We start from the raw sequence: 20,735 nt of genomic DNA, 5'->3' as shown, positions 1-20,735 counted from the left end.
TTTTTTTTTTTTTTTTTGCAGCATTTATTCTGAAGCCTTTTACTGACTGGCAGGTATTAAGCAGGCTGCAATTATGAGCTGTGCAGGCTTTATGTGACAACCCAGCAGACGCCATGAAAGTTTAGTGACAGGGAATGGCAGCATGTTTAGGAATAAAGGTGGCATTGAGCTTTAGCTCCATTAAGATCAGGTCTCCGCTGATCCAGCGGAGAGCTGCTTGTGTTCAGTAACACCTCTGCTATCCAGAAACACGGTGTCCGACAGAGATGAAATTGTCCATGTGGTGAAAGTGTGTCCATTTGTGTCTTGTCTTTTGGTTGTCGTGGTTCAGTGTGACTCACGATATGAGTGTCCTGTTGCTACTGTAACAAATAGCCACAAACTTAGAAGCTTAAAATAACACAAACTCATCTTATAGCTCCAGAGGTCCAAAATCAGTCGTACTGAGTTAGAGTCAAATAGTGGGCAGGGCTGGCTCCTTCTGGAAGCTTTAGGGGAGAGCGTGTTTCCTTGACTTTTCCAACTTCCAGAGGCCACCTGCAGTCCTTGCTCACGGTGCCACCTTCTAGCCTCTGTGCAGCGTCTCTCTCTGTCTTCTCCCACTCCTGCCCTCCGGCCTCCCTCTTCTCCCGCAAGGGTCTTTGGGATTATTCTGGGCCCACCAGGTTATCTGGGATCATCTCCCCACCTCAAGATCCTTAGCTCACTCACATCTGCACAGTCCTTTTTACCGAGCCAAGCTAGCACATTCACAGGCGCCAGGGATCAGGGTTGGCGTCTCTGGGGGAGAGGGACACAGTCTGTCGCACTCGTTATGACGGTGTTCCATTTCAGATAACCCTCCCCTTCCTCCACCAGACACCCCTAAACGTACTTCTAGCACATCTCGCTAATGTTGGGCCTCTTCATACACCGGGAATAACGCGCTGTCCCTCTAAATACCTTTGCTTCCAGACCCTTCATGTCTCTCCTTACACCCGCCGCACGAGCCGCCGTAAAGGGAGCGGACGCCGTTTGCTGTCTGCTGTGCGCCAGGCGCCACGTAAACGCCCCCTCATTTAGTCCCCATAACAAGCCCCGTGGGGAGGCGACACGGGGCCCGTGTTTCGGAGGAGGTGGCTCGGGCTGTGTCGGAGGCCACGTTACTGAGAATTGCCAGAACCGGGCGTCAGCCCCACGCTCGGGGGACCCCCAGACCGTCGCGCTGCTCCCCGCGCTGACCTGCTTGGGACCAGGGACGCTCCCGCATGCTGTGCCAGGCGTGGTGCCGCCAGGGACACAAAGCACCTCAGCCGGGGGCCCTGCCCTCCCGGTGCCTGCAGTTTATGGGGAGTGACATGCACACAGACAAGCGGGAACCCACATCTATGTTCAGATTCCAGTCGACTTTCACTGAAAATAGAAGCTGCGCTGCTTTGGGGAATCCATCAAAAATCATTTTAGGTTGTTTCCTCTTTTGCTGGCGCTTTTTCCTCATCACTGTTCAGGAATTTAGTGTATGTGGCCACAGGAAGGCTTGCGGTGTGGAGAAAGACCGAAACAGGTTCAAGGTCTCCGAATTTGCTGGAAGGTTAAAAGAATCCTGTCCTCTCTGTAAATGCTCCTGTCAGGCGAAGGCAAGATAATTACCTCAGATGGCATTTTCCTTAACAGGCAAAGCGAAGGCTTAAATATTTATGGCTGTGTGTTCAAAGACCTTGAAATCGATTAATACTGTAGCATCTCCTTAACCTCCGAAGACAGGCCGAGGCGGGAGGTGTCCCCGACAGATGGGGTCTGGGAGTGGGAGGCGGACACCCACGCGAGGGCCCTGATCAGGAGCTGACTCCTGAGCTGACACGAAGGCTCCTCTTTGCTTTGACGTGGGAAGAATCCTCTGGGGTCGGTGAGAGCCCTTGAGAAGGCAGAACAAAAGCTCCGTCTGGACTCGATCCCCCTCTGAAAGTTAGTTATTATGGGCGCGTGAGATCCGCTCTCGAGGCAAGCGTCTCCCAGGAGCCAAGAACCCGACTCGAGATAGCAGCGCTGCTTACGCCTCCCTGGGCGCAGGGGAAGCGGCAGGAAAAGCGCTGGCTTCCGGCGCGGGTCCCTCTGGGCAGCCCCGGCTGCAACAGGATCGAAGCATTTTAAAAACGTGCCACGTGAAATGCTCCTCACGGCGTTGCCGTGGCACGGGGCGTGCTAGACCACACACAGAGGACGTCCCACGATGTGCTGACTGTCTACGCTGTGCCACCCTGCCCCCAGCACTTCTGATGTGTCCCATTGAATACCTGAGCAGAGGTTCAGTGACTTGCCCGAGGTCACGTCGGCACAGGTGACAGGCAGAGGTGGGATTTGGACCTGAGATGTCCTGACCCCGGAGCTCACACGTTCTTTTCGAGGATGACACTGTCTGCAGAGGGCTGGGAGAAGCAGCAGCAGGTGGATATAGACCATCTTTCCTCAGACATCCACCCATCTAAACTGCACTCAAACGCTGTCGGTGACTCAGTATCCCATTCCAGCCGCTAACACTGGGCCTTGGGGCTGGAGGCAGTTAGAAATCGGAGGATTTCGAGGTGTGGACATGACAGTATTCCTCTCGGCAGTAACAGATGGCACCCCCAACACGGCAAAGATCACCAGGGGAGGAATTTGCCGGCATGGCTGCCCGCCCTGCAGCCAGCTGCCTGCGGGCAGATGGGCAGACCCCTGTGAGGCTGGGGACCGGGTGGGTGCAGAGAGCTGGAGAGCCACTGGAGGCCATGGCTTCTGTGCTCCAGCCCTAGGGATGCCAGCCCCACAGCACCTGTGACCGCAGCTGGATGTCTGCATTTGCATGTAAAATCCAGCTAGCTGTTCCAACGTGGCCCCAATATATATTAAAAGAAACAGGTTAGACTCGGCCAACGGGCCATCGACTGTGACTCTCTCTGGAGGAGGTCTCGTCCCATTGCGGGGAAGCCTGGTAGGGCTGGAGGCAAGAAGACCAAGCATTCATGAGCTCAGAGGGGGCAGGGACCATGGGGGCCCGGGAGACAGGGGTGGGGGAGGGTCTGAGCACAGGAGCCGCAAAGACGGCAGTGTAGCGGGTGATGGCATGGAGTGAGCGTGAGCGCTGGCTGTCGGGCAGGAACACTCTCTTTGGGGAAATCTGTGGTAAAGGGGAGGAAGGGCAGTGAGGGTTACTCCCAGGGCAGGCGAGCTGAGGGAGGCATTGTCTGAGTTGCAGAAACTCAAGCAGATTTCTAGGCCAAGGGGAAAATGCCACCCCAGGCCGGAACAGGAATGGGGCGCACGAGCCAAGGAGACCGGTCCTCCTCAGGCGCAGGAGGAAGGAGAGGAGCACGTGAGACCTCGGGTGGCGGGAAGGCTGCAGTTCCCGCTGTGCTGCCGCCGCCCGGCTGGTCTGCATTCCAGAGGGTGATGCCAGGAAGGGCGCACGGGCCCTGGGGGGCAGATGACGGTTTGGGAGGAGGCGCCACGGGAAGTGCGATGGAAGAGCAGGGAGCCGGAGCCGGACGGCACGGGGTGGGGACAGCCACATTGGCAGCTCTCCAGCAAAGCTCCGTAGTGCAAGTGCGGAAGGAAGAAGCAGCGCTCAAGGCCGGGCTTCCAGGTGAGGCAGGTGCTGAAAGAGTCTCCTGGCTGAGGACTTGGTGGTGCACACCTGTAGTCCAGGCTGCTCGAGAGGCTGAGCTCAGCAGGAGGGTGCCCTGAGGCCAGAAATTTGAGGCTGCAGTGAGCTGTGCTGGTGCCACTGCACTCCAGCCTGGGCAGCAGAGTGAGACCCTGTCTCTAAACAGACAGACAAAACACTCCCCAGGAAGTGACTGGCCAGGTAAAGGGAATAGGCGAGTGAGGCAGGAAGGGAGCTGAGTGTCCGAACAGGAGGATTAAGGGCCTGGGGTCCCTCTGGGCAGCTCCAGTGCAGAGGTGAGAATGGGGGAGTGAGGATGTGGGCAGGGCACTACGGGCAGGCTCTGAATTAGGCATCTGTGGGAAGCCAAAATCTCCATGGGGCCCGGAACCCTTTGTTGCCCAGCTCCCCTGCTCCCTTCCACCCCCCTGGCCTCGCCCTGCCCGGCTCTCCTGCCCAACTCCCTCTCCGCCTTCAGACTGCCAGACCCTCCATCCTCCTCCTCCTCCAGGCTGCTCCTATTCCTGCCCGCCCCTTGCAGTGTGACCCACCATTGGCATCGATGTGGCTCCCCCATCACCTCCTTCCAGCTTCAGCCCAGAGGTCACCTTGGGGAGGCACCCTGTCCCGGTGGCCCTATTTAAACCTGCAAACCTCCAGTCCTACCCAGCACCGCCGACTCCATCCTGCTGTGCTCCTGGATCGATCTCTGTCTGTGTCCCACTGAGCCCCACGAGGGCAGGATTCCATCTTCGGTTTGCGGATGTGCCCGCACCCCGGCGTCTGGGTCAGTGCCTGGCACACAGTGGTTGCTTGGCGTGGATGCCAGCACGCCGGGCTCCTAGGCATGGCCACAGCAGGGGAGACACAGAGGTAGGACAGAGAGGCAGCCTTTGGTGCTGAGAGGGTTGGAACTCTGGTATGAAAGGTGACTCCCAAGGCCATCGCAGGTGTGGGGCCAGTGACACAGGGCAGAGGAAGGCTGCACACCTCGCATCATCAACTGACGAGAGCTGGTGGGCTGGGGACCTGAGTGTCTGCAGGTGGTGGGACACCAGCCCAGGTCCTCTGGACAATACCAGCTGTCCCCAGAGACTTTTCCTGGCCCCCAGGGAAAGGCTTGGCCAGAGGGGTAGAAAATAAAAGCAGATCTGAAAATAAATCCAGCAAAAAAATAACTCATACAGTATAGACAGCCGGGCAGTCAGACAGTAAATTAGGACTTGCCAAACGGAGAAGAAAGGGGAACGAGATGCAGAGAGAGACCGCGGCAGTGGCCCTGTGAGATCCGCTCTGAACCGCAGGCCGCCTGCGAGGGCAGGAGCGGGGAAAAGCACTCGATTAAAGAAAACGGCTGATAAGCCGAAGGCCGGCTTGCTCGCTATCAAAGGGCAATTTCCCTCACTGCAGGGTCACGGTCCAAGGACTCCGGCATCGCAAGAGAAAATGAAGCAGCCGAGCTCCCTCAGAGAAGTATTTAGAGCCAACACTGGGCTTTCCTTTGTGGTCCTCCTTAAATTGTGCAATTTTCACATCTTTTGTAGGAATTATGTTGGTTATATTATCTCCCGTGTTTTATTGTCTGCCTGTGGCTCTTTACCTGGTCTCCTCATTCTCCTGGCCCCAGAGCTTGGTCAGTTTAGCCCTGTTCTCCGGAGCCATGGGCACCTCTGGGATGCTGTGGACAGAGATGACGCCAGCGGGCCCTTGCTGTCTCCTGGCCCCCCCACCAGCTCTTCCTCCAGAAATAACCAGTTCCTGGTGGGCTCACCGCCCTTTGTGCACGCCTGCTACGTACCGGACCAGGGCTGAGCACCTTGTTTATTTTGTTTAATCCTGAGTCAGTTCTGATTTCTCGATGGCGAAACGGAGGCACAAAGAGATTGGTTCATTTTCCCCACGGCCCCGGCCCAGGGCAGACTCGGGCCTTGAACCCAGGGCCGGGCAGCTTCTCCCTGCAGCGGCTGCGACCCGGGCTCAGATGCCACCCCGAGAATGCCTCCCTCCACGAATGCAGATGAGCTGCTCTCATGGCCCATTACTTGTTTTCAGAGCCCCAGTAATGCGCCGGTAAAGTCTTCCTCTGATGTTCCGTGGCCTGCATTCATTAGCCCTTCATTTCAGGATTTGTTTAAATCCTGTGAAAATGGGTCAGAGATTTCTGAGCTTTATTTCGCCTCTTACTTTGTAAAATTGCCCAGGCTGTGGTGGGGAGGAGGTGGGAATGTCCTGAGGGAATATTACTAACATTTGTTCGTGTCTTACTGTGCACCGTGCGTGCACTTACACCTGTTAGCTCATTAAGTCTTACGGTAGGCCTCTGAGGCAAGTGGTATCATTCCTGCTTTACAGACAAGGAAAAGGAGACTTGGAGAGGGGAGGTGACCTGCCCAGGGCTCACAGGTGGCAAGTGGCAGGGCCGGGATGCTGACCCACCAGCCTCAGCGCAGGCCCGTTGCCCTAATGCCGCCAGTGGCTGGTCACCCATCTTAGTGCATGGTCGTGGCTCTGCTGCCAAACACATCTGTAAAGACCCCTAGACTTTGAGATTTCCCGGTTCTGGAAAATCTTTTCTTCCAGTTAATAAAGCTCTTACAGACACAAAATTAATTTTTATAAGAGCAGCAAAACTTCAGGCTTCTCTGCTTTCTCGTGGTATTAGAAGACCCTCCTTTCTTTGCTCCCACAGTTTATGGCTGACCGTGCATGTCTGTGGGCTGGGCACCCCTGCTAGGCACAGGGATTACAAATCTAACTGGGGAGACAGACACCGAAACAGGTAAATACATTAAGATGTGTGTAAGAAATGTCTGCCATATTCGAAACCTTAAGACTAATTTATTATATAAAAATAAGGAAAATTGTCACAAGATAAAAATGGAAGGTCTGGAGTCCAAACTATGTAATTTTTATTTAGACAAAAATTGTGGTTGTATGTAGGATTGGAGAAAACACAAGTGACTTCTCGAAAGGTAATTTAATTGCATGAGGGAGTGATTTTTAAAACCTCGTTTAATTCACTGCTGTACCCCATGCCTAGAACTGTGTCTAGCACATGGTAAGCTAATATTTGCTGAAAGAATGAATGGAAGGTTTAGTGTTGATTGAGAATTTCCAGGTGCCAACAATCATTTTAGAATGTTTCATATTTTTTTTAATATTACTTCTCGTATCTACATGTTGCCTCCGTCCTTCTGTGAGGCAGGCTTAGTTTATCGCCCTGAATAACTTTCATCTACCTGCTCTGCCTGGGGGCCAGTTCTTATTTCCGATGTTAGGCAGTACGGAGTTTATATATCAGCTCACCTGCAGTAAGCACATTTTTATGTACATAATGCCATTCAGTCCCCCGCCACATATTTGCCAGGTGGTGCTGGAATTCCGAGATCACAGCTGAGTAAATGGAAGCTCAGAGAAGCTAAGCAACGTGCCCAAGGTCACACAGCTTCTGGTCTTCAGCAGCCGTATTCAGAGCTCTGTCACCACAGTGTGCTTCCCGTTTGGTATTGTGAGCTTGGGTGGGCCGTCCGGAAGGAGTTTGGGAAGCATCTCAGTTGAGAATTGTGGGTTCCTCACCTTCACCCCCCTGCGGAGCTTCTAGTCTGTCGCACTCTGGTCTCAGGCCTGGTGCTGCAGGAAGAAGACACAGCCCAGAGACCCAAGGCCTCTCCCTTCCTGACTGCCACTCACCAGCCCAGTGACCTTAAGCACAAGCCACTTTGCCACTCTGAGCCTTCTCACTCAGGTTCCTTGTCAGAACCCTGAAGACAGTTTCCTCAGTCATCTCGAAGTCTCAGTCCAGCAATCCTAAGAGCCCTTTTGTTTTTACACTTGAGAGACAGGTGGTGTTTATGGAGTGGGCTTGGGTCCAATCTACTTGTTTCTCCAACGCAATCTTACGGGTATCTGCTTTGTGCGGGGTCTCGGGGTCCTGGTGGGGAGGTGGGTGGCCCAGCCCCAGCTGCGTAGGAGTCTGGGTCGAGTGGGGGCAGGTAAACAGCCTCAGCAGAATGTGGCAAAGGCTTCAGGAGCTGCGTGGCCTTGGAGTTGCGGGCCCCAGGGTAGCAAGGGGAAGAGACAGTTGCCGAACTCCGAGTCCCAGCTGTCAGAACAGAACGCCCAGAAAGCACGCCGCCCATCCTCTTTCTTCTCAAACAGTACTATCTGGATGTGTCAGACGGTGTTTTGACCATGCACATAAAGAGCATCTCTTGTGTCCAATGTTCCATCCTTGAGAATTTACGATGTTTTTCAAAACAACTGTAATTTTTCCATCAAAACAAAATGTTTTTATTTTTGAGCACAGGAGAGAATATTCTTTGTTTCCCCGAGATAGTAAAAGGATGTGAGCGTGTTTTATGCATAAAGGCCACTGTTGTTTTGTACTGACAGCCTGGGAAGTGTCTTTTGTGGTCAGGCCATTTATTTAAAAGGGTTTGCTGAATAAGGGAGCATGGAGTCCAGGTCCCATGCAGCCGGGAGCAGGAGCATGAGTCTCCATACACCCGTCTGACAGTCCCACGGGGCCTTTCGAGAAAAAGCCTGCAGAGCCAGAGTTCCCAAGTGAAGGAGGCGTCCTGGCTGTTTCGATCCTGTTCAGCGTTTGACCCTTTTCAGGAAGAGTCACCTTAACTGGGCCAGTGCCCACCGCAGCTGTCTAGGGAACCCCTCTGGGTCAAGGCCTTCAGGACAGAAAAATGCTCAAAAGCGTGGGTGCCAAAGCCAGATGACCAGGGTTCAAATCCCAGCTGCCGACTAGCTGTGTAACCTTGGGCAAGCTACTCAACCTCTCTGTGCCTCGTTTCATCTCTGAACGGGTCTTGCGAGGGCTAAGTGAGCTCCCAGAGCTAACAGGCCCAGCTCATGGTGCATGCCTGTGGTGATGATGTTGGCTACAGTTATTGTTAGTATTGCCTGCAGCATCTGAGACCTTACCGTGCTGTCCCCAAGCTCTCCGAGCCGCCAGAGGGCTCCTGTAGCGCCAGCCTCTCAGGGAGGCCTTTGAGTGTGTTGCCTTGGCAGAGGTGGAAGGCTGGATGGCCTTGGACTGAAGTCCCTCCAGCTGCTGCAGGCCCCTGGCCCAGTGAGAGACCAGAAGCTGCCCTCTGTTCGCATTCATGCCCTGGTCCTGTGCCCAGGCTGGAAGAAACCTCATTCATATCTCACTCTTGCAATACAGGCAGCCACGTGTAACATCCTGACCTCCCCCAAGCATGTAAGCATAATAATAATGATCTTAATGACAAATAGCAGTAAAACTGAATGACAGTGGCCCTGTTGGGGGTCTGTCTTTGAAGCCAAAGTTCAGCCTCCCATGTGCTGCAGGGGAAGCCGCCAACTCCAGCCCTTCTTGCCAAGTCTGCCTCTCCTTTTGTGGGAGTCTCATTTGGGGAAGCCAGATTGCCATCACAGCCCCTTGCCTGGGTCTTCAGGATGTCAGGCAGCCCCGGGCTTGGCGGCAAGCCCCCACTGGCTCACAGGTGCCAGAGACACCTGCTCCTCTTCCTACTGGGACAGACCCAAGAGAGTCTCATCATCCTTTCTGTGGTCTCTGGGCCTGTCCTCAGAACCAGGCTGGCTCCCTAGACCACGAGAACCAGAGAACCAAAGTGGGTCACAGACACCAGTTGAACTAGACCAGTACTGTCCAATAGAAATAGACTGTGAGCCCAAACTGCATTTAGCAGCCATGTTTTTGAAAAGTTGGAAAAGAGCTAGAATAATAAAAAAGTTTTAATGAGCTATTTTGCATTTTTTGTACTAAGTCATCAAAATCTGATGTGCATTTTACACCTTGAGCACATCTCAGTTTGGACTAGCCACATTTCAAATGCTCAGAAACCACGTGTCCAGTGTCTCTAGGCATTAGAGAGTGGCTGCAGACAGCTCGGGAGGGACAATATAACCAACATTCTAAATCCTAAATCATGTGTATCTGACTGTTTAGCTTCAAGCGGTGCTCTCTGACATTGCTTCCTTTTTGCAGTGAGGCTTTGGTTAATCGAAGATATTTATGAATAGCAGCTGATCACCAAGGGAAACCTATACTTGAATTTGCAATGGCGAGGTGGCACCCTATCCCCAGTGACTCAGATCTTTGGAACCTCCCATGTCCTCTAGTGCAAAGCCAAGGGTGACAGATTGTAAGCTGCTCCAGGAAGAAACATCCCAGCTAAATTCTAAATCCCCATACTATTGTTACAGTTGAAGGCACCGCAGCGTTCAGAGTGATTTTGTAATCTCAGTCCAGCGGCTGAGCAGACGGACTCTCGAAGCTGACAAATGCTGTGGCAAGAAAAAGGAGCCCTTGTCACCTGGTGTTCTGCTTTTGGGAAGCCTTTGGAGAAAGGAGAGGGCGTCATCAGAAGGAGTCATAGGAGTTTAATGCCGTGGAAACAGAAAATGAAGAGTCAGTTGGAGCCGAGTTGGTGTAGAATTAAAAACAGAAACCTTCAGGTGGCCATGGTTTTTAGGATTTGTGAATCATTCTGACCTAGAAACAGGGCTCTCACACCCTCCTTTTTGATGGCTTTCCAAATTCAGATGGTCCCCACCACCAAAGCAGCGGGGTCTTGTTGGTAAGACTGCAGAGATATTTGTAGAATGTAAGATAGGAAACAAATCGCCACCTCCCTCCTTCAGCTGCTACCGATCCTCCTCCTCATTCACCCAGGAACACAGGTGCCTCGGCTGTGCCTCTGTTAGAAACAAACTTACTGAAACGCCAAGCAACGTAAACAGGTGGCCTTAATATAATTAAGAACAAATTTTATGCATGTGTTTTTGAAGTATAGTTATACTTCAAAAATGATGATTTCACATCTCTTTAAACTAATCCTCAAGGCCCTTTGATTAATATTTTATTAAACCTAAATGTGTGTATTTGAAAGCCATAAAACTGTATCTTTTAATATGTCAATATTCAGAGCACCATTTACTAATCAATTGATTGGCTTAAGGCAAGTCTCTTAACTTACTGAAACTCGGTCTTCTCACCTATAAAATGGGATTTATCATTTGGTTAAAATCACCGTAGTTCTTTGTGTTTGCATAAGACCCTGCAGTTTTCAAACAAAGTCCTTTTACATTCACTCCTGTTACATTCACTCCTTTAACTATCCCCCTGGTCTTTCTGGATGAGCAGGGTTTCCCATGGGTGGAAAGTTTCCATTCTTGGGAGCACTTTGTGTTTCCACTCAGGTTTATGCATTTCTGGTTGGCACAGCTTCTGCCATTTAAATGCAGGGAATACAGAATGCCACTGGGGAAACAGGTGGAGAGGCAGGAAAGAGATCCACGAATATATTAGTTCATTTCTTCATTCATCCATTCATTCAATTGTCCACTCATTTATTTTCTATTATTCATTAAACAAATAATTATTAAACACATACTATGGCAATGTCTTCCATATGAGGTAATATATAGAGTCTTTAAAAGTAGAACACTCAAGTAGGAAAGCTTCCTTTTAAATGCTCACCGTGACACTTATGACTTTAAATTTTCCGTAATTTTTTTTATCTAGGCAATTGGGAAATTATACAGTCATTCCGTGTTTACATGGTGTAGTAGTACTCTGTTTTCTGTTCTAACTTTGAAAAAGCCAACAAAGCAGAAATAGAATTGCCCAACACTTACAGTTGGTGCCAGCCTAGATCAGCAGGCACTCGGCCGACGCCAAGATGTTAGCAAGCCGGGCCAAGACCAGCACCCCCTGGCTGACCACCTGCCTTGCACAGGGACTCAACGGTAATCCTAAAATTAATATAGTACCTTCTTTCTGATTGGGTTAGAAGTGGGTCTTTCATTGCTTCCAACTCTATGAAAGACTCAGGTGAAGAAGATGCCCATCCTAGGATGCAGGCTCACCACCTTCCCTTCAGTGACTCTGCCTCTGGATGCTACACGTTGGGGGTTAGGGGGAGGGTATTCTAATCAGACTTTCAGCTGCTCCAGCTGAACTCTCTAGAGCAGCTATAAAGAACAAATTCTGAAGCAGGAAATCCTTAATTCAAACTCACGCTCTGTCACATATTCACTGGACACACCTTGAACAGATTCCTTAATCTTCCTTAGCCTCAGTTTTTTCATCTGTAAAATAGGGATAATTGTGGTATCTACTTTATAGTGTTATTGGAAAATCAAAGGAAACAGTGTCTATTAAGCACTCCTTTGATGTTTGATAAATAATAATGTTGTCTGGAACCATGTTTATGTGTCAGGCATTTTTCTGGGTGCTAGGGCTTCAGTGATATATTATTAAAGAAATAAACTGACTACAGAATAGCAGGCTGGCATAATCCCATTTTTTTTAAATGTATACACACACATATACCACACCTAGAAAAAAGATGGAAAAGTTTTATGTGAACATAACAGCATTAGTATTTCTAGGTGATAAGACTGTCAACAATTTTATTTTCTTATTCTTTTAGCTTTTTTTTTTTCCTTCTAATTTTTCTTCAGTGGGCATGCATGGCTTGTGGAATAAAAAGAAACAAAAAAAGTTATTTTCTAAATGAATGATTTTACATAGTCATGGAAAATATGATGAAACTGGCATCAGGTAGGGGCATAAATTCAGTCCAACTCTTTTGGGATGGCAATTTGCCATTGCATCAGAGGTTCTAAAAATATACAATATGGATCCAGTCATTTCCTGTCTGGGAACTGGAGTGACATGTATCATCTCTGAGTAATAAATTGGAGACTCATTTCATTGGGGTTTTTTGTTGTGTGTATTTTCTCCGTTTTCAGAAAAGAACATGCAGGAAAGAATAAAGGTAGTAAAAGAAATTAGAAACTTTTTGTAGGTTCCTCTGGTTATCATTGTCGTGTCAAGAAAATGATCTACAAAGCTGCCAAATCCAAACGTGGACCCCCTGGTTGCTGCCCACACTTAGGCAAACCGTTAGGAGCTTCTATTTCTCATTCTTCGTGGAGAAATATGAGTAATACATTAAAGGTATAAAGGTGGGCAGACACGCAGAAAGTTTTCTTATGTCCTAAGACATTTATTTAGGCATTCTGGGCCATTAAAAAAAAAAAATCCTAGAACATGTCAAAGTCATATGGAAAATGGTGGAGTGATTGTTCTGAGTGCCGGTAAGTACGTCTTCACCTCGAATCCTGGGGCATGATCCATGGATCTAGGAATTGTGTGCCATATGTATACAGCTCACCTGAGAGGTAATGAAGCTAGTGTTTTAATAAGCCATGTTATGCTTAGAAATGCAAATCATATTGCTCTTTTCCATGAGGGGAGGTTATAGAATTTTCCTAATACTTCTGATAGCCACAGATGGAAGAGTAGAATGAGCTCCATGCAGCCCATCACTCAGCTTCAACAGCTGCCTACATTTTGCCAACTCATTTCATCTATTCTTCTCCCCACCTGCTTTATTTAATTTTTTTTTTAAATTTAAGTTATGTCATTTCACCCCTGAAAACTTCATCTCATACATTTCACCCATTCATCTCTAACTGAAAAGGACACTTTTTAACTTGTCACCATACCATTCTGCCACCTAACAAAATACATGATAATCCCTTAGTATCATCCGATATTCACATTGTATCTTAATTTTTTGAATTGTTTCAAAATTTCTTTTTTTCAGTTGGCTGGTTTGAATCAAGATTCAGATAAGGTCCAAATATTGAATTTGATTATTATATTTTATGCCTCTTTCAAAACATTTTAAAACTTAAGTCATGCAACAGACTGAATGTATATCATTGTGTCTCTGTGTGCAACACAAGAAAACTAGTACTTTCAATTTAGTTTTTCCTCCTTCTATTTTTCATCATCATCCTTATTTTAGTGAAATTCTGTTACATAGTTTGGTCATCTTATGTGTCAGACCCTAGCTCTGAAGGACCTCTGTCTTTTTCTAAAAATCAAATCTACTTTAGCATCCAAATATCTTCCACCAATTAGGATAATTAAATCTACCTTCAAACAGTGCTGTGGTCTCCAGGTAGACACAGAAGAAGAGTCTCAAAAAGGTTTTGGGCACTGAATCGTGGGGTGATAGTTCTCAGTGTGCCTGATTTGAAGGACCCTCTTCCCTTGGTGTAGAAATCAAAGACAGGGCTTATCACCTCATCTGCATGAACTGAGTGCATACATGCCTACCTGCTTGACTTACCTGTTCTAACAGGAGCTATTTGATGTACCACTAAATGTGATTTGATGTGTTTATTTCCACACAGATAATCGCTTACCAGCCGTATGGGAAATCCGTGGACTGGTGGGCCTATGGCGTCCTGTTGTATGAGATGCTAGCCGGGCAGGTAATGTTTCGCCACATTTTCATGTTGTTTACTGCAGTATCATGTGATTGCTTCAGCTCTGTTGGGGCACTGAGAGCAGGACCTGACGATGAAGTGTGACCGATATTGGTCTGATTTCCTTGACCCAGGGGAAAGAGGAAGCAATTCAGCCTTGAAAAGTAGATTACGTTCGGTGTGCACAAAAATTGAAAGCTACAGCCTGGAGTGGAGACCATGTAGCTTTCACATAATAAACACAAGACCCCTGCACACTGCTGACAGCAATGGCCTCTGTAAGTTTTCAGGATCTCCAAACCGGGCTCAGGTTATGGTTCCCTGCGAGTTTGTCTACAAAGGTGACCCCAGCTGCTGCCCATGTGCATAACTGGTATTATTGTCAATCAAGGAAGAACACAGCTACATTTGAAGAAGTGTTTTAATAGCTTCTTCCCATTTCCTCCTGTCTCACTCTTGGCAATGCCTTGTAATTTTCACAGAAGTCCAGAGAGGCTGAACTTGCAGTTAAGAAAGGTAAATTAAGCGTCTCTTAGGGTGTGACGTGTATCAGACAACCAGGTTATCTCCTGGCCTTGATATCTATATCATCAAGATAACTCATACTGGCTGTGTTAACAAATGACCCCAGCACACAGCACAGGTTTATTTCACATTCTTGGCACAGTCCTATGTGGGAGTGGGGCACTGATCCACACAGTCATTCAGGGATCCAGGTTTCTTCCATCCGTCACCTCCGCCACCTTTTAGGGCCTCCAATCTCGCCACCGACTGCTCCTCATTTCAGCCAGCCAGCAGAGAGAGAGCACAAGCACAGTCGCACAAAGTGTCTTAGGGGCCAGGCCTGGAGGCGGCACAAATCACTTCTGCCTACATGCCACTGGCCACTTGGTCCCACTGAGCCATAAAGAGGGTGGATGTATAGCATGTGCAAGAGTCGGCATGGGGAAGCAAGTTTGGTGAACATCCAGGTCCCTGCCGTCCTGTGGTGGGCAGCTTTCCCTGATTCCCAGCACTCAAGTACTAGTGCCAAGGAGTTCACCTGCCCATAGCCAAAATCCCTAGTAAGCGACCATGGGAAGAAATGCCCGTTTTTGTGCAGCAGAGCTACCCCCAAAGAATTCTTCGTTCCTGGAGAAAAAAGTCGCCCTTTCTGACACGTCACATTCATTGACTTATTCATTCATTCATTCAACACATATTTATTGAGTGCTTACTATGTGTGCGGCAACAAGAGTGAACAAAACAGACAAAAATCCTTACCTTCGTGAAGCTTATCGCTTAGAGGAGAGGCAGTAGGTAAGTTAGATGAGGAAAATGCATATGTCCAAGAAAAGCTAGGATGAAAAGTCACAAAGCAGGAAGAGAAAATAGTGTTGAGCGAGAGTTGAAATTTTAGCTCAATTGGCCAGAGAGGGGGCCTCATGTAGAAGATAAAGTTAAATGAAGAGTAGAAGGAAGTAAGGGAATGTCTGTGTGCATTTCTGGAGAAAGGATTCCAGGCAGAGGGAACAGCAAGTGCAAAGGCCCCGGGGTAGGAGTGGGGGAGGAAGCTGCCAGCATGGCCACAGCAGAGTGAGCTAAAGAGGCAGAGTAGGATGTCTGAGGTCAGACAGGAAGAGGCTCTGGGTCATCTGGAGTCTGGTGGCTTTCACTATGGGTAGTCAGCCATGCATGGTCTCTCCTTTTTGTCTCTTCCATTATGCCTTATATCTCTTAGACACTAAAACAATCTTTGAGACCGTGAAGGATTTAAGGTACTAGCCTGCATCTGATTATTATTTGTCAATGGTGTTGCCACTTGATTGACATCAAAAGACCGGTTTGTTTATTTAGTATTTATTTAGGTATTTTCCCCCTCTAATCAAAATGTTTTTCTTAGGCCAAATACCTACAGGTATGAACATACAGTTGCTGTCAGAGAGGCAGCAGCTGGGGAAACACAAGTTCCCTGCGCCTGAAGTTAATTTCCCTTCTTTAAAATCTCGACAATAAAATTTGACTCCAAATTGCCAGCCCCCAGGAACCACGCTGTTCCTGAAGGCCCACAAGCCAAGTCCCCTCCTCGATCCCGCTTGACTGTTCAACTCTTGAGTCCAGAAAACAAACCCCGCTTTCATTAAGGGTCACATTTGCATATGCCAACAAGTGGAACTGGCTGCGTAGAAACAACGGGGATCCGTTTCCAAGGGCACTTTACAGGAGCTAACGTGAGTTGACACTTCCTTTACTGGCCAACAGACTAGAATTTCAGAACACAGGCCTGCGGGGACATCCCCTGTCCCCTCCCGATGCCTGGCTTCCTTCTCTCCGAGCCTTCCTGGGGCTCCATTCCCCAGGCAAGAGCTCCGGGTATGCTCTGTTCCAGCAAGAAGCTCCACTTTGGGGCGCACTGTGAAGTCCTGGCCCCGAGAGCATTTCCAGGCCTGCCGTGGAGGTTTTCTAGCCTTGCCCACGCCGCACAGACCGCTGGGTTCCTGCTCTCCGCACCCAGTGGGTCCATAGCATTCCAGCGTGTTCCCATCATTTCCCTGCTGCTTCTCAGTGCCAATTAGCCTGCCTTGTATACATCCCTTGAAGTCTTCGTAATCTCTGTTGAAAATGGTGATATTCTTCAAAAATGATACCTTAAAGGCACCCCACATTCCAGTGCCATGGCGGGCACAGGTAACAGCCTTTTTTCCTTTAAGTCTTCACTTTGCCTGCTGCACAGTGTTTTCATTCAGAGCCCCTTCTTCATCTTCCTCTCTGACTCCTCAATGCAAATTTAAACATATCCCTCGGCCGTGACTCAGCCCGGAGAGGATAATGAATGCTCCGAGAGTATTACCCACAGCTCACAAAGCTCTAGGAGTGTCGGAGACCCAGCCAAGGGAATAGATGCTGTTATTGAAAAGTAAGATTAATTATAAAGTTGTTGATGGGACTGTGGCCTAAATTGGTCCTCTTTAATCACAGAGGGCTGAAGATGAGCAGGAAAAAAAATAGTTTATTGCAATTTTCTTCTCATTTGTGTTATTTATTGTCAGCAGCCAAGGGGACAGTTAAGCATAAACAGCCTGAGTCTTTATTCAGCTGCTGAATTGCTTGACAAATATGATCACTTTTGGGGCATAAATAGTATTTACCCAGCACTCTAATGAGCATGTCGCAGCTCAGAATGTTCACAGTGTTCATCATAAAGGGACCGGCCCTCTCTTCTTTATGTCCCTCTCTGCCAGGGTTATTTATGCTTTGTCTTCATTCCTGATGAATCAGTAATTGCAACTTTATCTAAGAACTTCAGCCTGAGTTGTCCATGGGTGCTGTCCCACCCCTCACCACAGGGTATCAGTGATTTGCAAATAAACATGGCAGGGTGCCAATGGCCACTTACTCTAGCAAGCAATTTAGGAATCATTTTGTACCCCAGGTACTCGGGAGGCTAAGGTGGGGGAATTGCTTGAGCCCAGGAGTTCAAGGCTGCAGTGAGCTATGATCATGCCACTCTACTCCAGCCTGGGCAACAGAGCAAGACCTTGTCTCTTAAAAAAAAAAAAAATGAATCATTTTGTAAAGTATGAGCCATCACTTTTCCTCTTTGTTTAAAGCTCAAAAATTACATATTGTTAAGGGTTGAGGGCAATGTAACCCTTTCAGAAAATTTTTAAGGTAACCCAAGACTCGTTAACAGGTGGCTTAGCTTGGAACATTGTAGTCCAGATTTGTAGTTGTTAAAAAACAACTGTGAGAATGGGGGAAAGCAGGGAGAGAAGCCATCCAAAATGGGTATGTGCTAAGTACCTCAGTGACACGGTAGCCTCACTGTCCCCAGGCTAGGTGGCTGGTATTACTGGAAAGGAAAAAGAGTATAATCATAATTTTTCACCATTGACTTGCCTGAGAGCAAATGCTTACCTGTCAGAATGCTCCAGGGTGGCCCGGAGGGACTTAAGAGTCATAAACAGGTTCACATCCTTGGCTACATAATGCCACACCTGGGACATTATTCTTAGGAAGTAATTCAGAGAAGAAAAAAAAGGTTACGTATAGATGTTTCTAGTTGCATCAGTTATTAGAGTACGACGCTGGAAACAATCACAAACGTGCCTGTGGATCGGTCATGATAATGTCTCACCTCAGTGGCATTCAGCTCTGAATGCGAACGCTGGTGGCTGCAGAGAAAACATGTTTGCGACAGTCTGTGAAAAACGAGAAACTCTAAATTATGCATTGTAAATTGAAAATAGTGTAAGCCTAAGAATCCACAAAATAAGAGCAATGTTTGTGTGTAGGTAAAGGGAACATGGATGCTTCTCTCATGGATTTCACCCACCTCCAATATTACATAATTGTAATTTCAAATAGGGCTCTAGGGGGCTCTTTGAATGATAAGGGTCGTTCCTGCTGTTCAAGGGGTATTTTTGGTCTTCCTCCCTCTCGGCAGATGGGAGATTGTACTTCCTGGCTTACTTGTATTTGTCAGATTGCACTTCCTGGCTTACTTGTACTTGTCAGATTGCACTTCCTGGCTTACTTGTAAGTGCGTGGGGCACGTGACCAGCGCTGGCCAATGAGATGGGAGAGGAAGTGCTGGGGTGGGGCCCTGAGTTGCCGCCGCGGGACGGCCCAGAGCACATGCTCCAACCTTGTGCAGCAAGACCAAGATGGCGACCGCTCGACAGGGTCGGACCCTGGGTGACTGCAGTCAGCAGAGCCCTCTGCCCACCCCAGACATGTAGCATAAGCAAGAGAGAATGTGTTGGCTTAAGCTTTGGAGGTGTTCTTAGTTGTTTGTTGCCGTCAGAAGACCTAGCCTAGCCTTGCTCCAGATCCCCCAAGGCGCAGTTCAGATACAAATAGTTTGCATCTTGCAGTAGGCCGGTCACAAGAGGACACACATTGTATGATCCCATTTATATGCGATGCCTAGAATAGTCAAATTCATAGAGACAGAAAGCAGAAGGGTGGTTGCCAGGGGCTGGAGGGACAGGATGATGGGGAGTTTGTGTTTAATGAGTGCAGAGTTTCACTTGGGAAGATGAAAACATTGTGGAGGTGGATGGTGGCGCTGGTTGCATAACAGTGTGAGTGTACTTAATGCCACAGTGCTGTGTGTTCAAAAGTGGTGAAGATGGGCAATTTCGTTATGTGTATTTTATCACGATTTAAAAAATACCGTATATCTTTGCAAAAGAGGGGACAGAGTAGGAAACAGTGTGTGTTTGATTTGATGGCATTCCCAAGCTGGGAGGAGGTGCTTAACTACGCCTCTCCCTTCTACCCAAGGACAGTCCTCTTTTGCCTTCCTCAAGGTCATCGTCTGCAGCCTGGCAGGTAGTTCCAGAAGCAGCACAGAAACCGCACAGGCTTACACAGCTGTGAGGGAGGCCGACCCGATTCCCATTGGTCCATTAGTGCTGGGAAATCGTGCCAGGTCTCTACCCTAAAGGCCAGTCCTCTCTGCAGGATGACTTAAAACATCTCAGGCCCCTGGGGCTGCTCCCTCTGAGTTTTCAGAACTCACCGCTGCATATCGTGCAGGATAGGAGTCAGCCTTCTGAGCTTCTCTTCCTCCACGTTAGAGCCCTCTTTGCGTGCTGAGGGGACCAGCAGCCGAGCACCCCCCACTCGTCCCTGTCTTTGCCCTATTAGGACTGGCGCAGGGGTCATCCTTCGCTGGCTAACTATGGGGCAAGCAAGGAGAAAGTGTCATTGCCCATAATGGCCCAGAGCCTGAGCTCTGAGGTCAGGATGGCTGGGCTAGTCTCTGCACCCTGACGTTGTTCTGAGGGTTGAGTGAGCGATGCTGACAAAGCGCTCCACACAGCGCCCGCCCGGTGTGCAGAAAGCCTGGCACATGAGCGTCACTGTTGTCACTGTGCCGCTCTTCCCTCCTGCCCACGGTCGTCTTCCTCGATCAGGAGTATAGACTCACAGTGGGTGAAAAGCGCAGCGGGTAAAGGCCTGCCCCCTCCCTGGGATGTGGTGACAGGAGACGCCCTAATCCTTGGGCCCACACCAGAGATGGAACATGGGGTGAATCTTGTGGCTCTGTCACAGGAGAATTTGGTTTTGTGGCTTTTGTGATAGCTTAGGACTCTTATTGCAACAGACAAGCCTAAGAGGCCTCTGAGGATCCTTCCAACCCCAGACTAATCATTCACATTGGGATAAATAGCTTTCGTTATTGCAGGACTTCTCAGGGCCTTTTGTATGATCCCATTTATATGCGATGCCTAGAATAGTCAAATTCATAGAGACAGAAAGCAGAATGGAGGTTGCCAGGGGCTGGAGGGCCTTTGTATACAGATGTCCAGAAAGGGGTAGAGAATGCAAACTTTGACCCAGAAATATGCTGCAGGGCCAATGTTCTAAGGAAGACTTCTTGGGGTATGTCAGGATCCAGGTGTCCTGTCCTCAGTTGGGCACAGAGAAGCCTCCCTTGACCCACAGAATCTAATCCCTGATATGAGACAGCTGTTTCCATTTCAGAAATTAGCGTATGTGGGGACAACGCCCCTGGCCAAGCTGGTCCCCATGCCATGAGACAATGGAGCAGGTGTGGCAGGCCAGCACCCTGCACAGAACACACTCCCCCCAAGCAATCCCTGGGCTTCCATATTTGGGGAGGGAAAGGAGAGGCAGCAGCTTCAAACGAGGAGGATCTTACTGCCTCACTCAGAAAGATTCCTGGCAAGGATTCACCTGCACTTCTCTTAGGCGTTTGGATTGAACTGTCCATGGCTCCGGCCCTACATCATTCCTGCTGCTAGACTTGAGCGCTTCCAAAGAGGCTGGGCGAATCTCGCTGGCACCTTTGTCCCCACTGAGTGAAGTGCCCCGC

At 48.9% G+C, this 20,735-nt stretch overlaps 1 protein-coding gene across 1 annotated transcript in view; it reads left to right on the top strand.

Moving 5' to 3' along the window:
* Window positions 1–20,735, top strand: part of PRKCA (protein kinase C alpha) — a 387,023-nt gene that overhangs the window by 349,203 nt on the left and 17,085 nt on the right. Inside the window, exon 14 of the mRNA XM_012747264.3 lies at window positions 13,835–13,915. Coding sequence (XP_012602718.1) covers window positions 13,835–13,915 — 81 coding nt within the window. The remainder of the gene's footprint in view (window positions 1–13,834; window positions 13,916–20,735) is intronic.

Source organism: Microcebus murinus, chromosome 18 (genome assembly GCF_040939455.1).
Source record: "Microcebus murinus isolate Inina chromosome 18, M.murinus_Inina_mat1.0, whole genome shotgun sequence".
NCBI classification, from domain to species: Eukaryota; Metazoa; Chordata; class Mammalia; order Primates; family Cheirogaleidae; genus Microcebus; species Microcebus murinus.
Note: the sequence above shows the minus strand (reverse complement) of the source record. Positions and strands in the feature narration are given on the sequence as shown.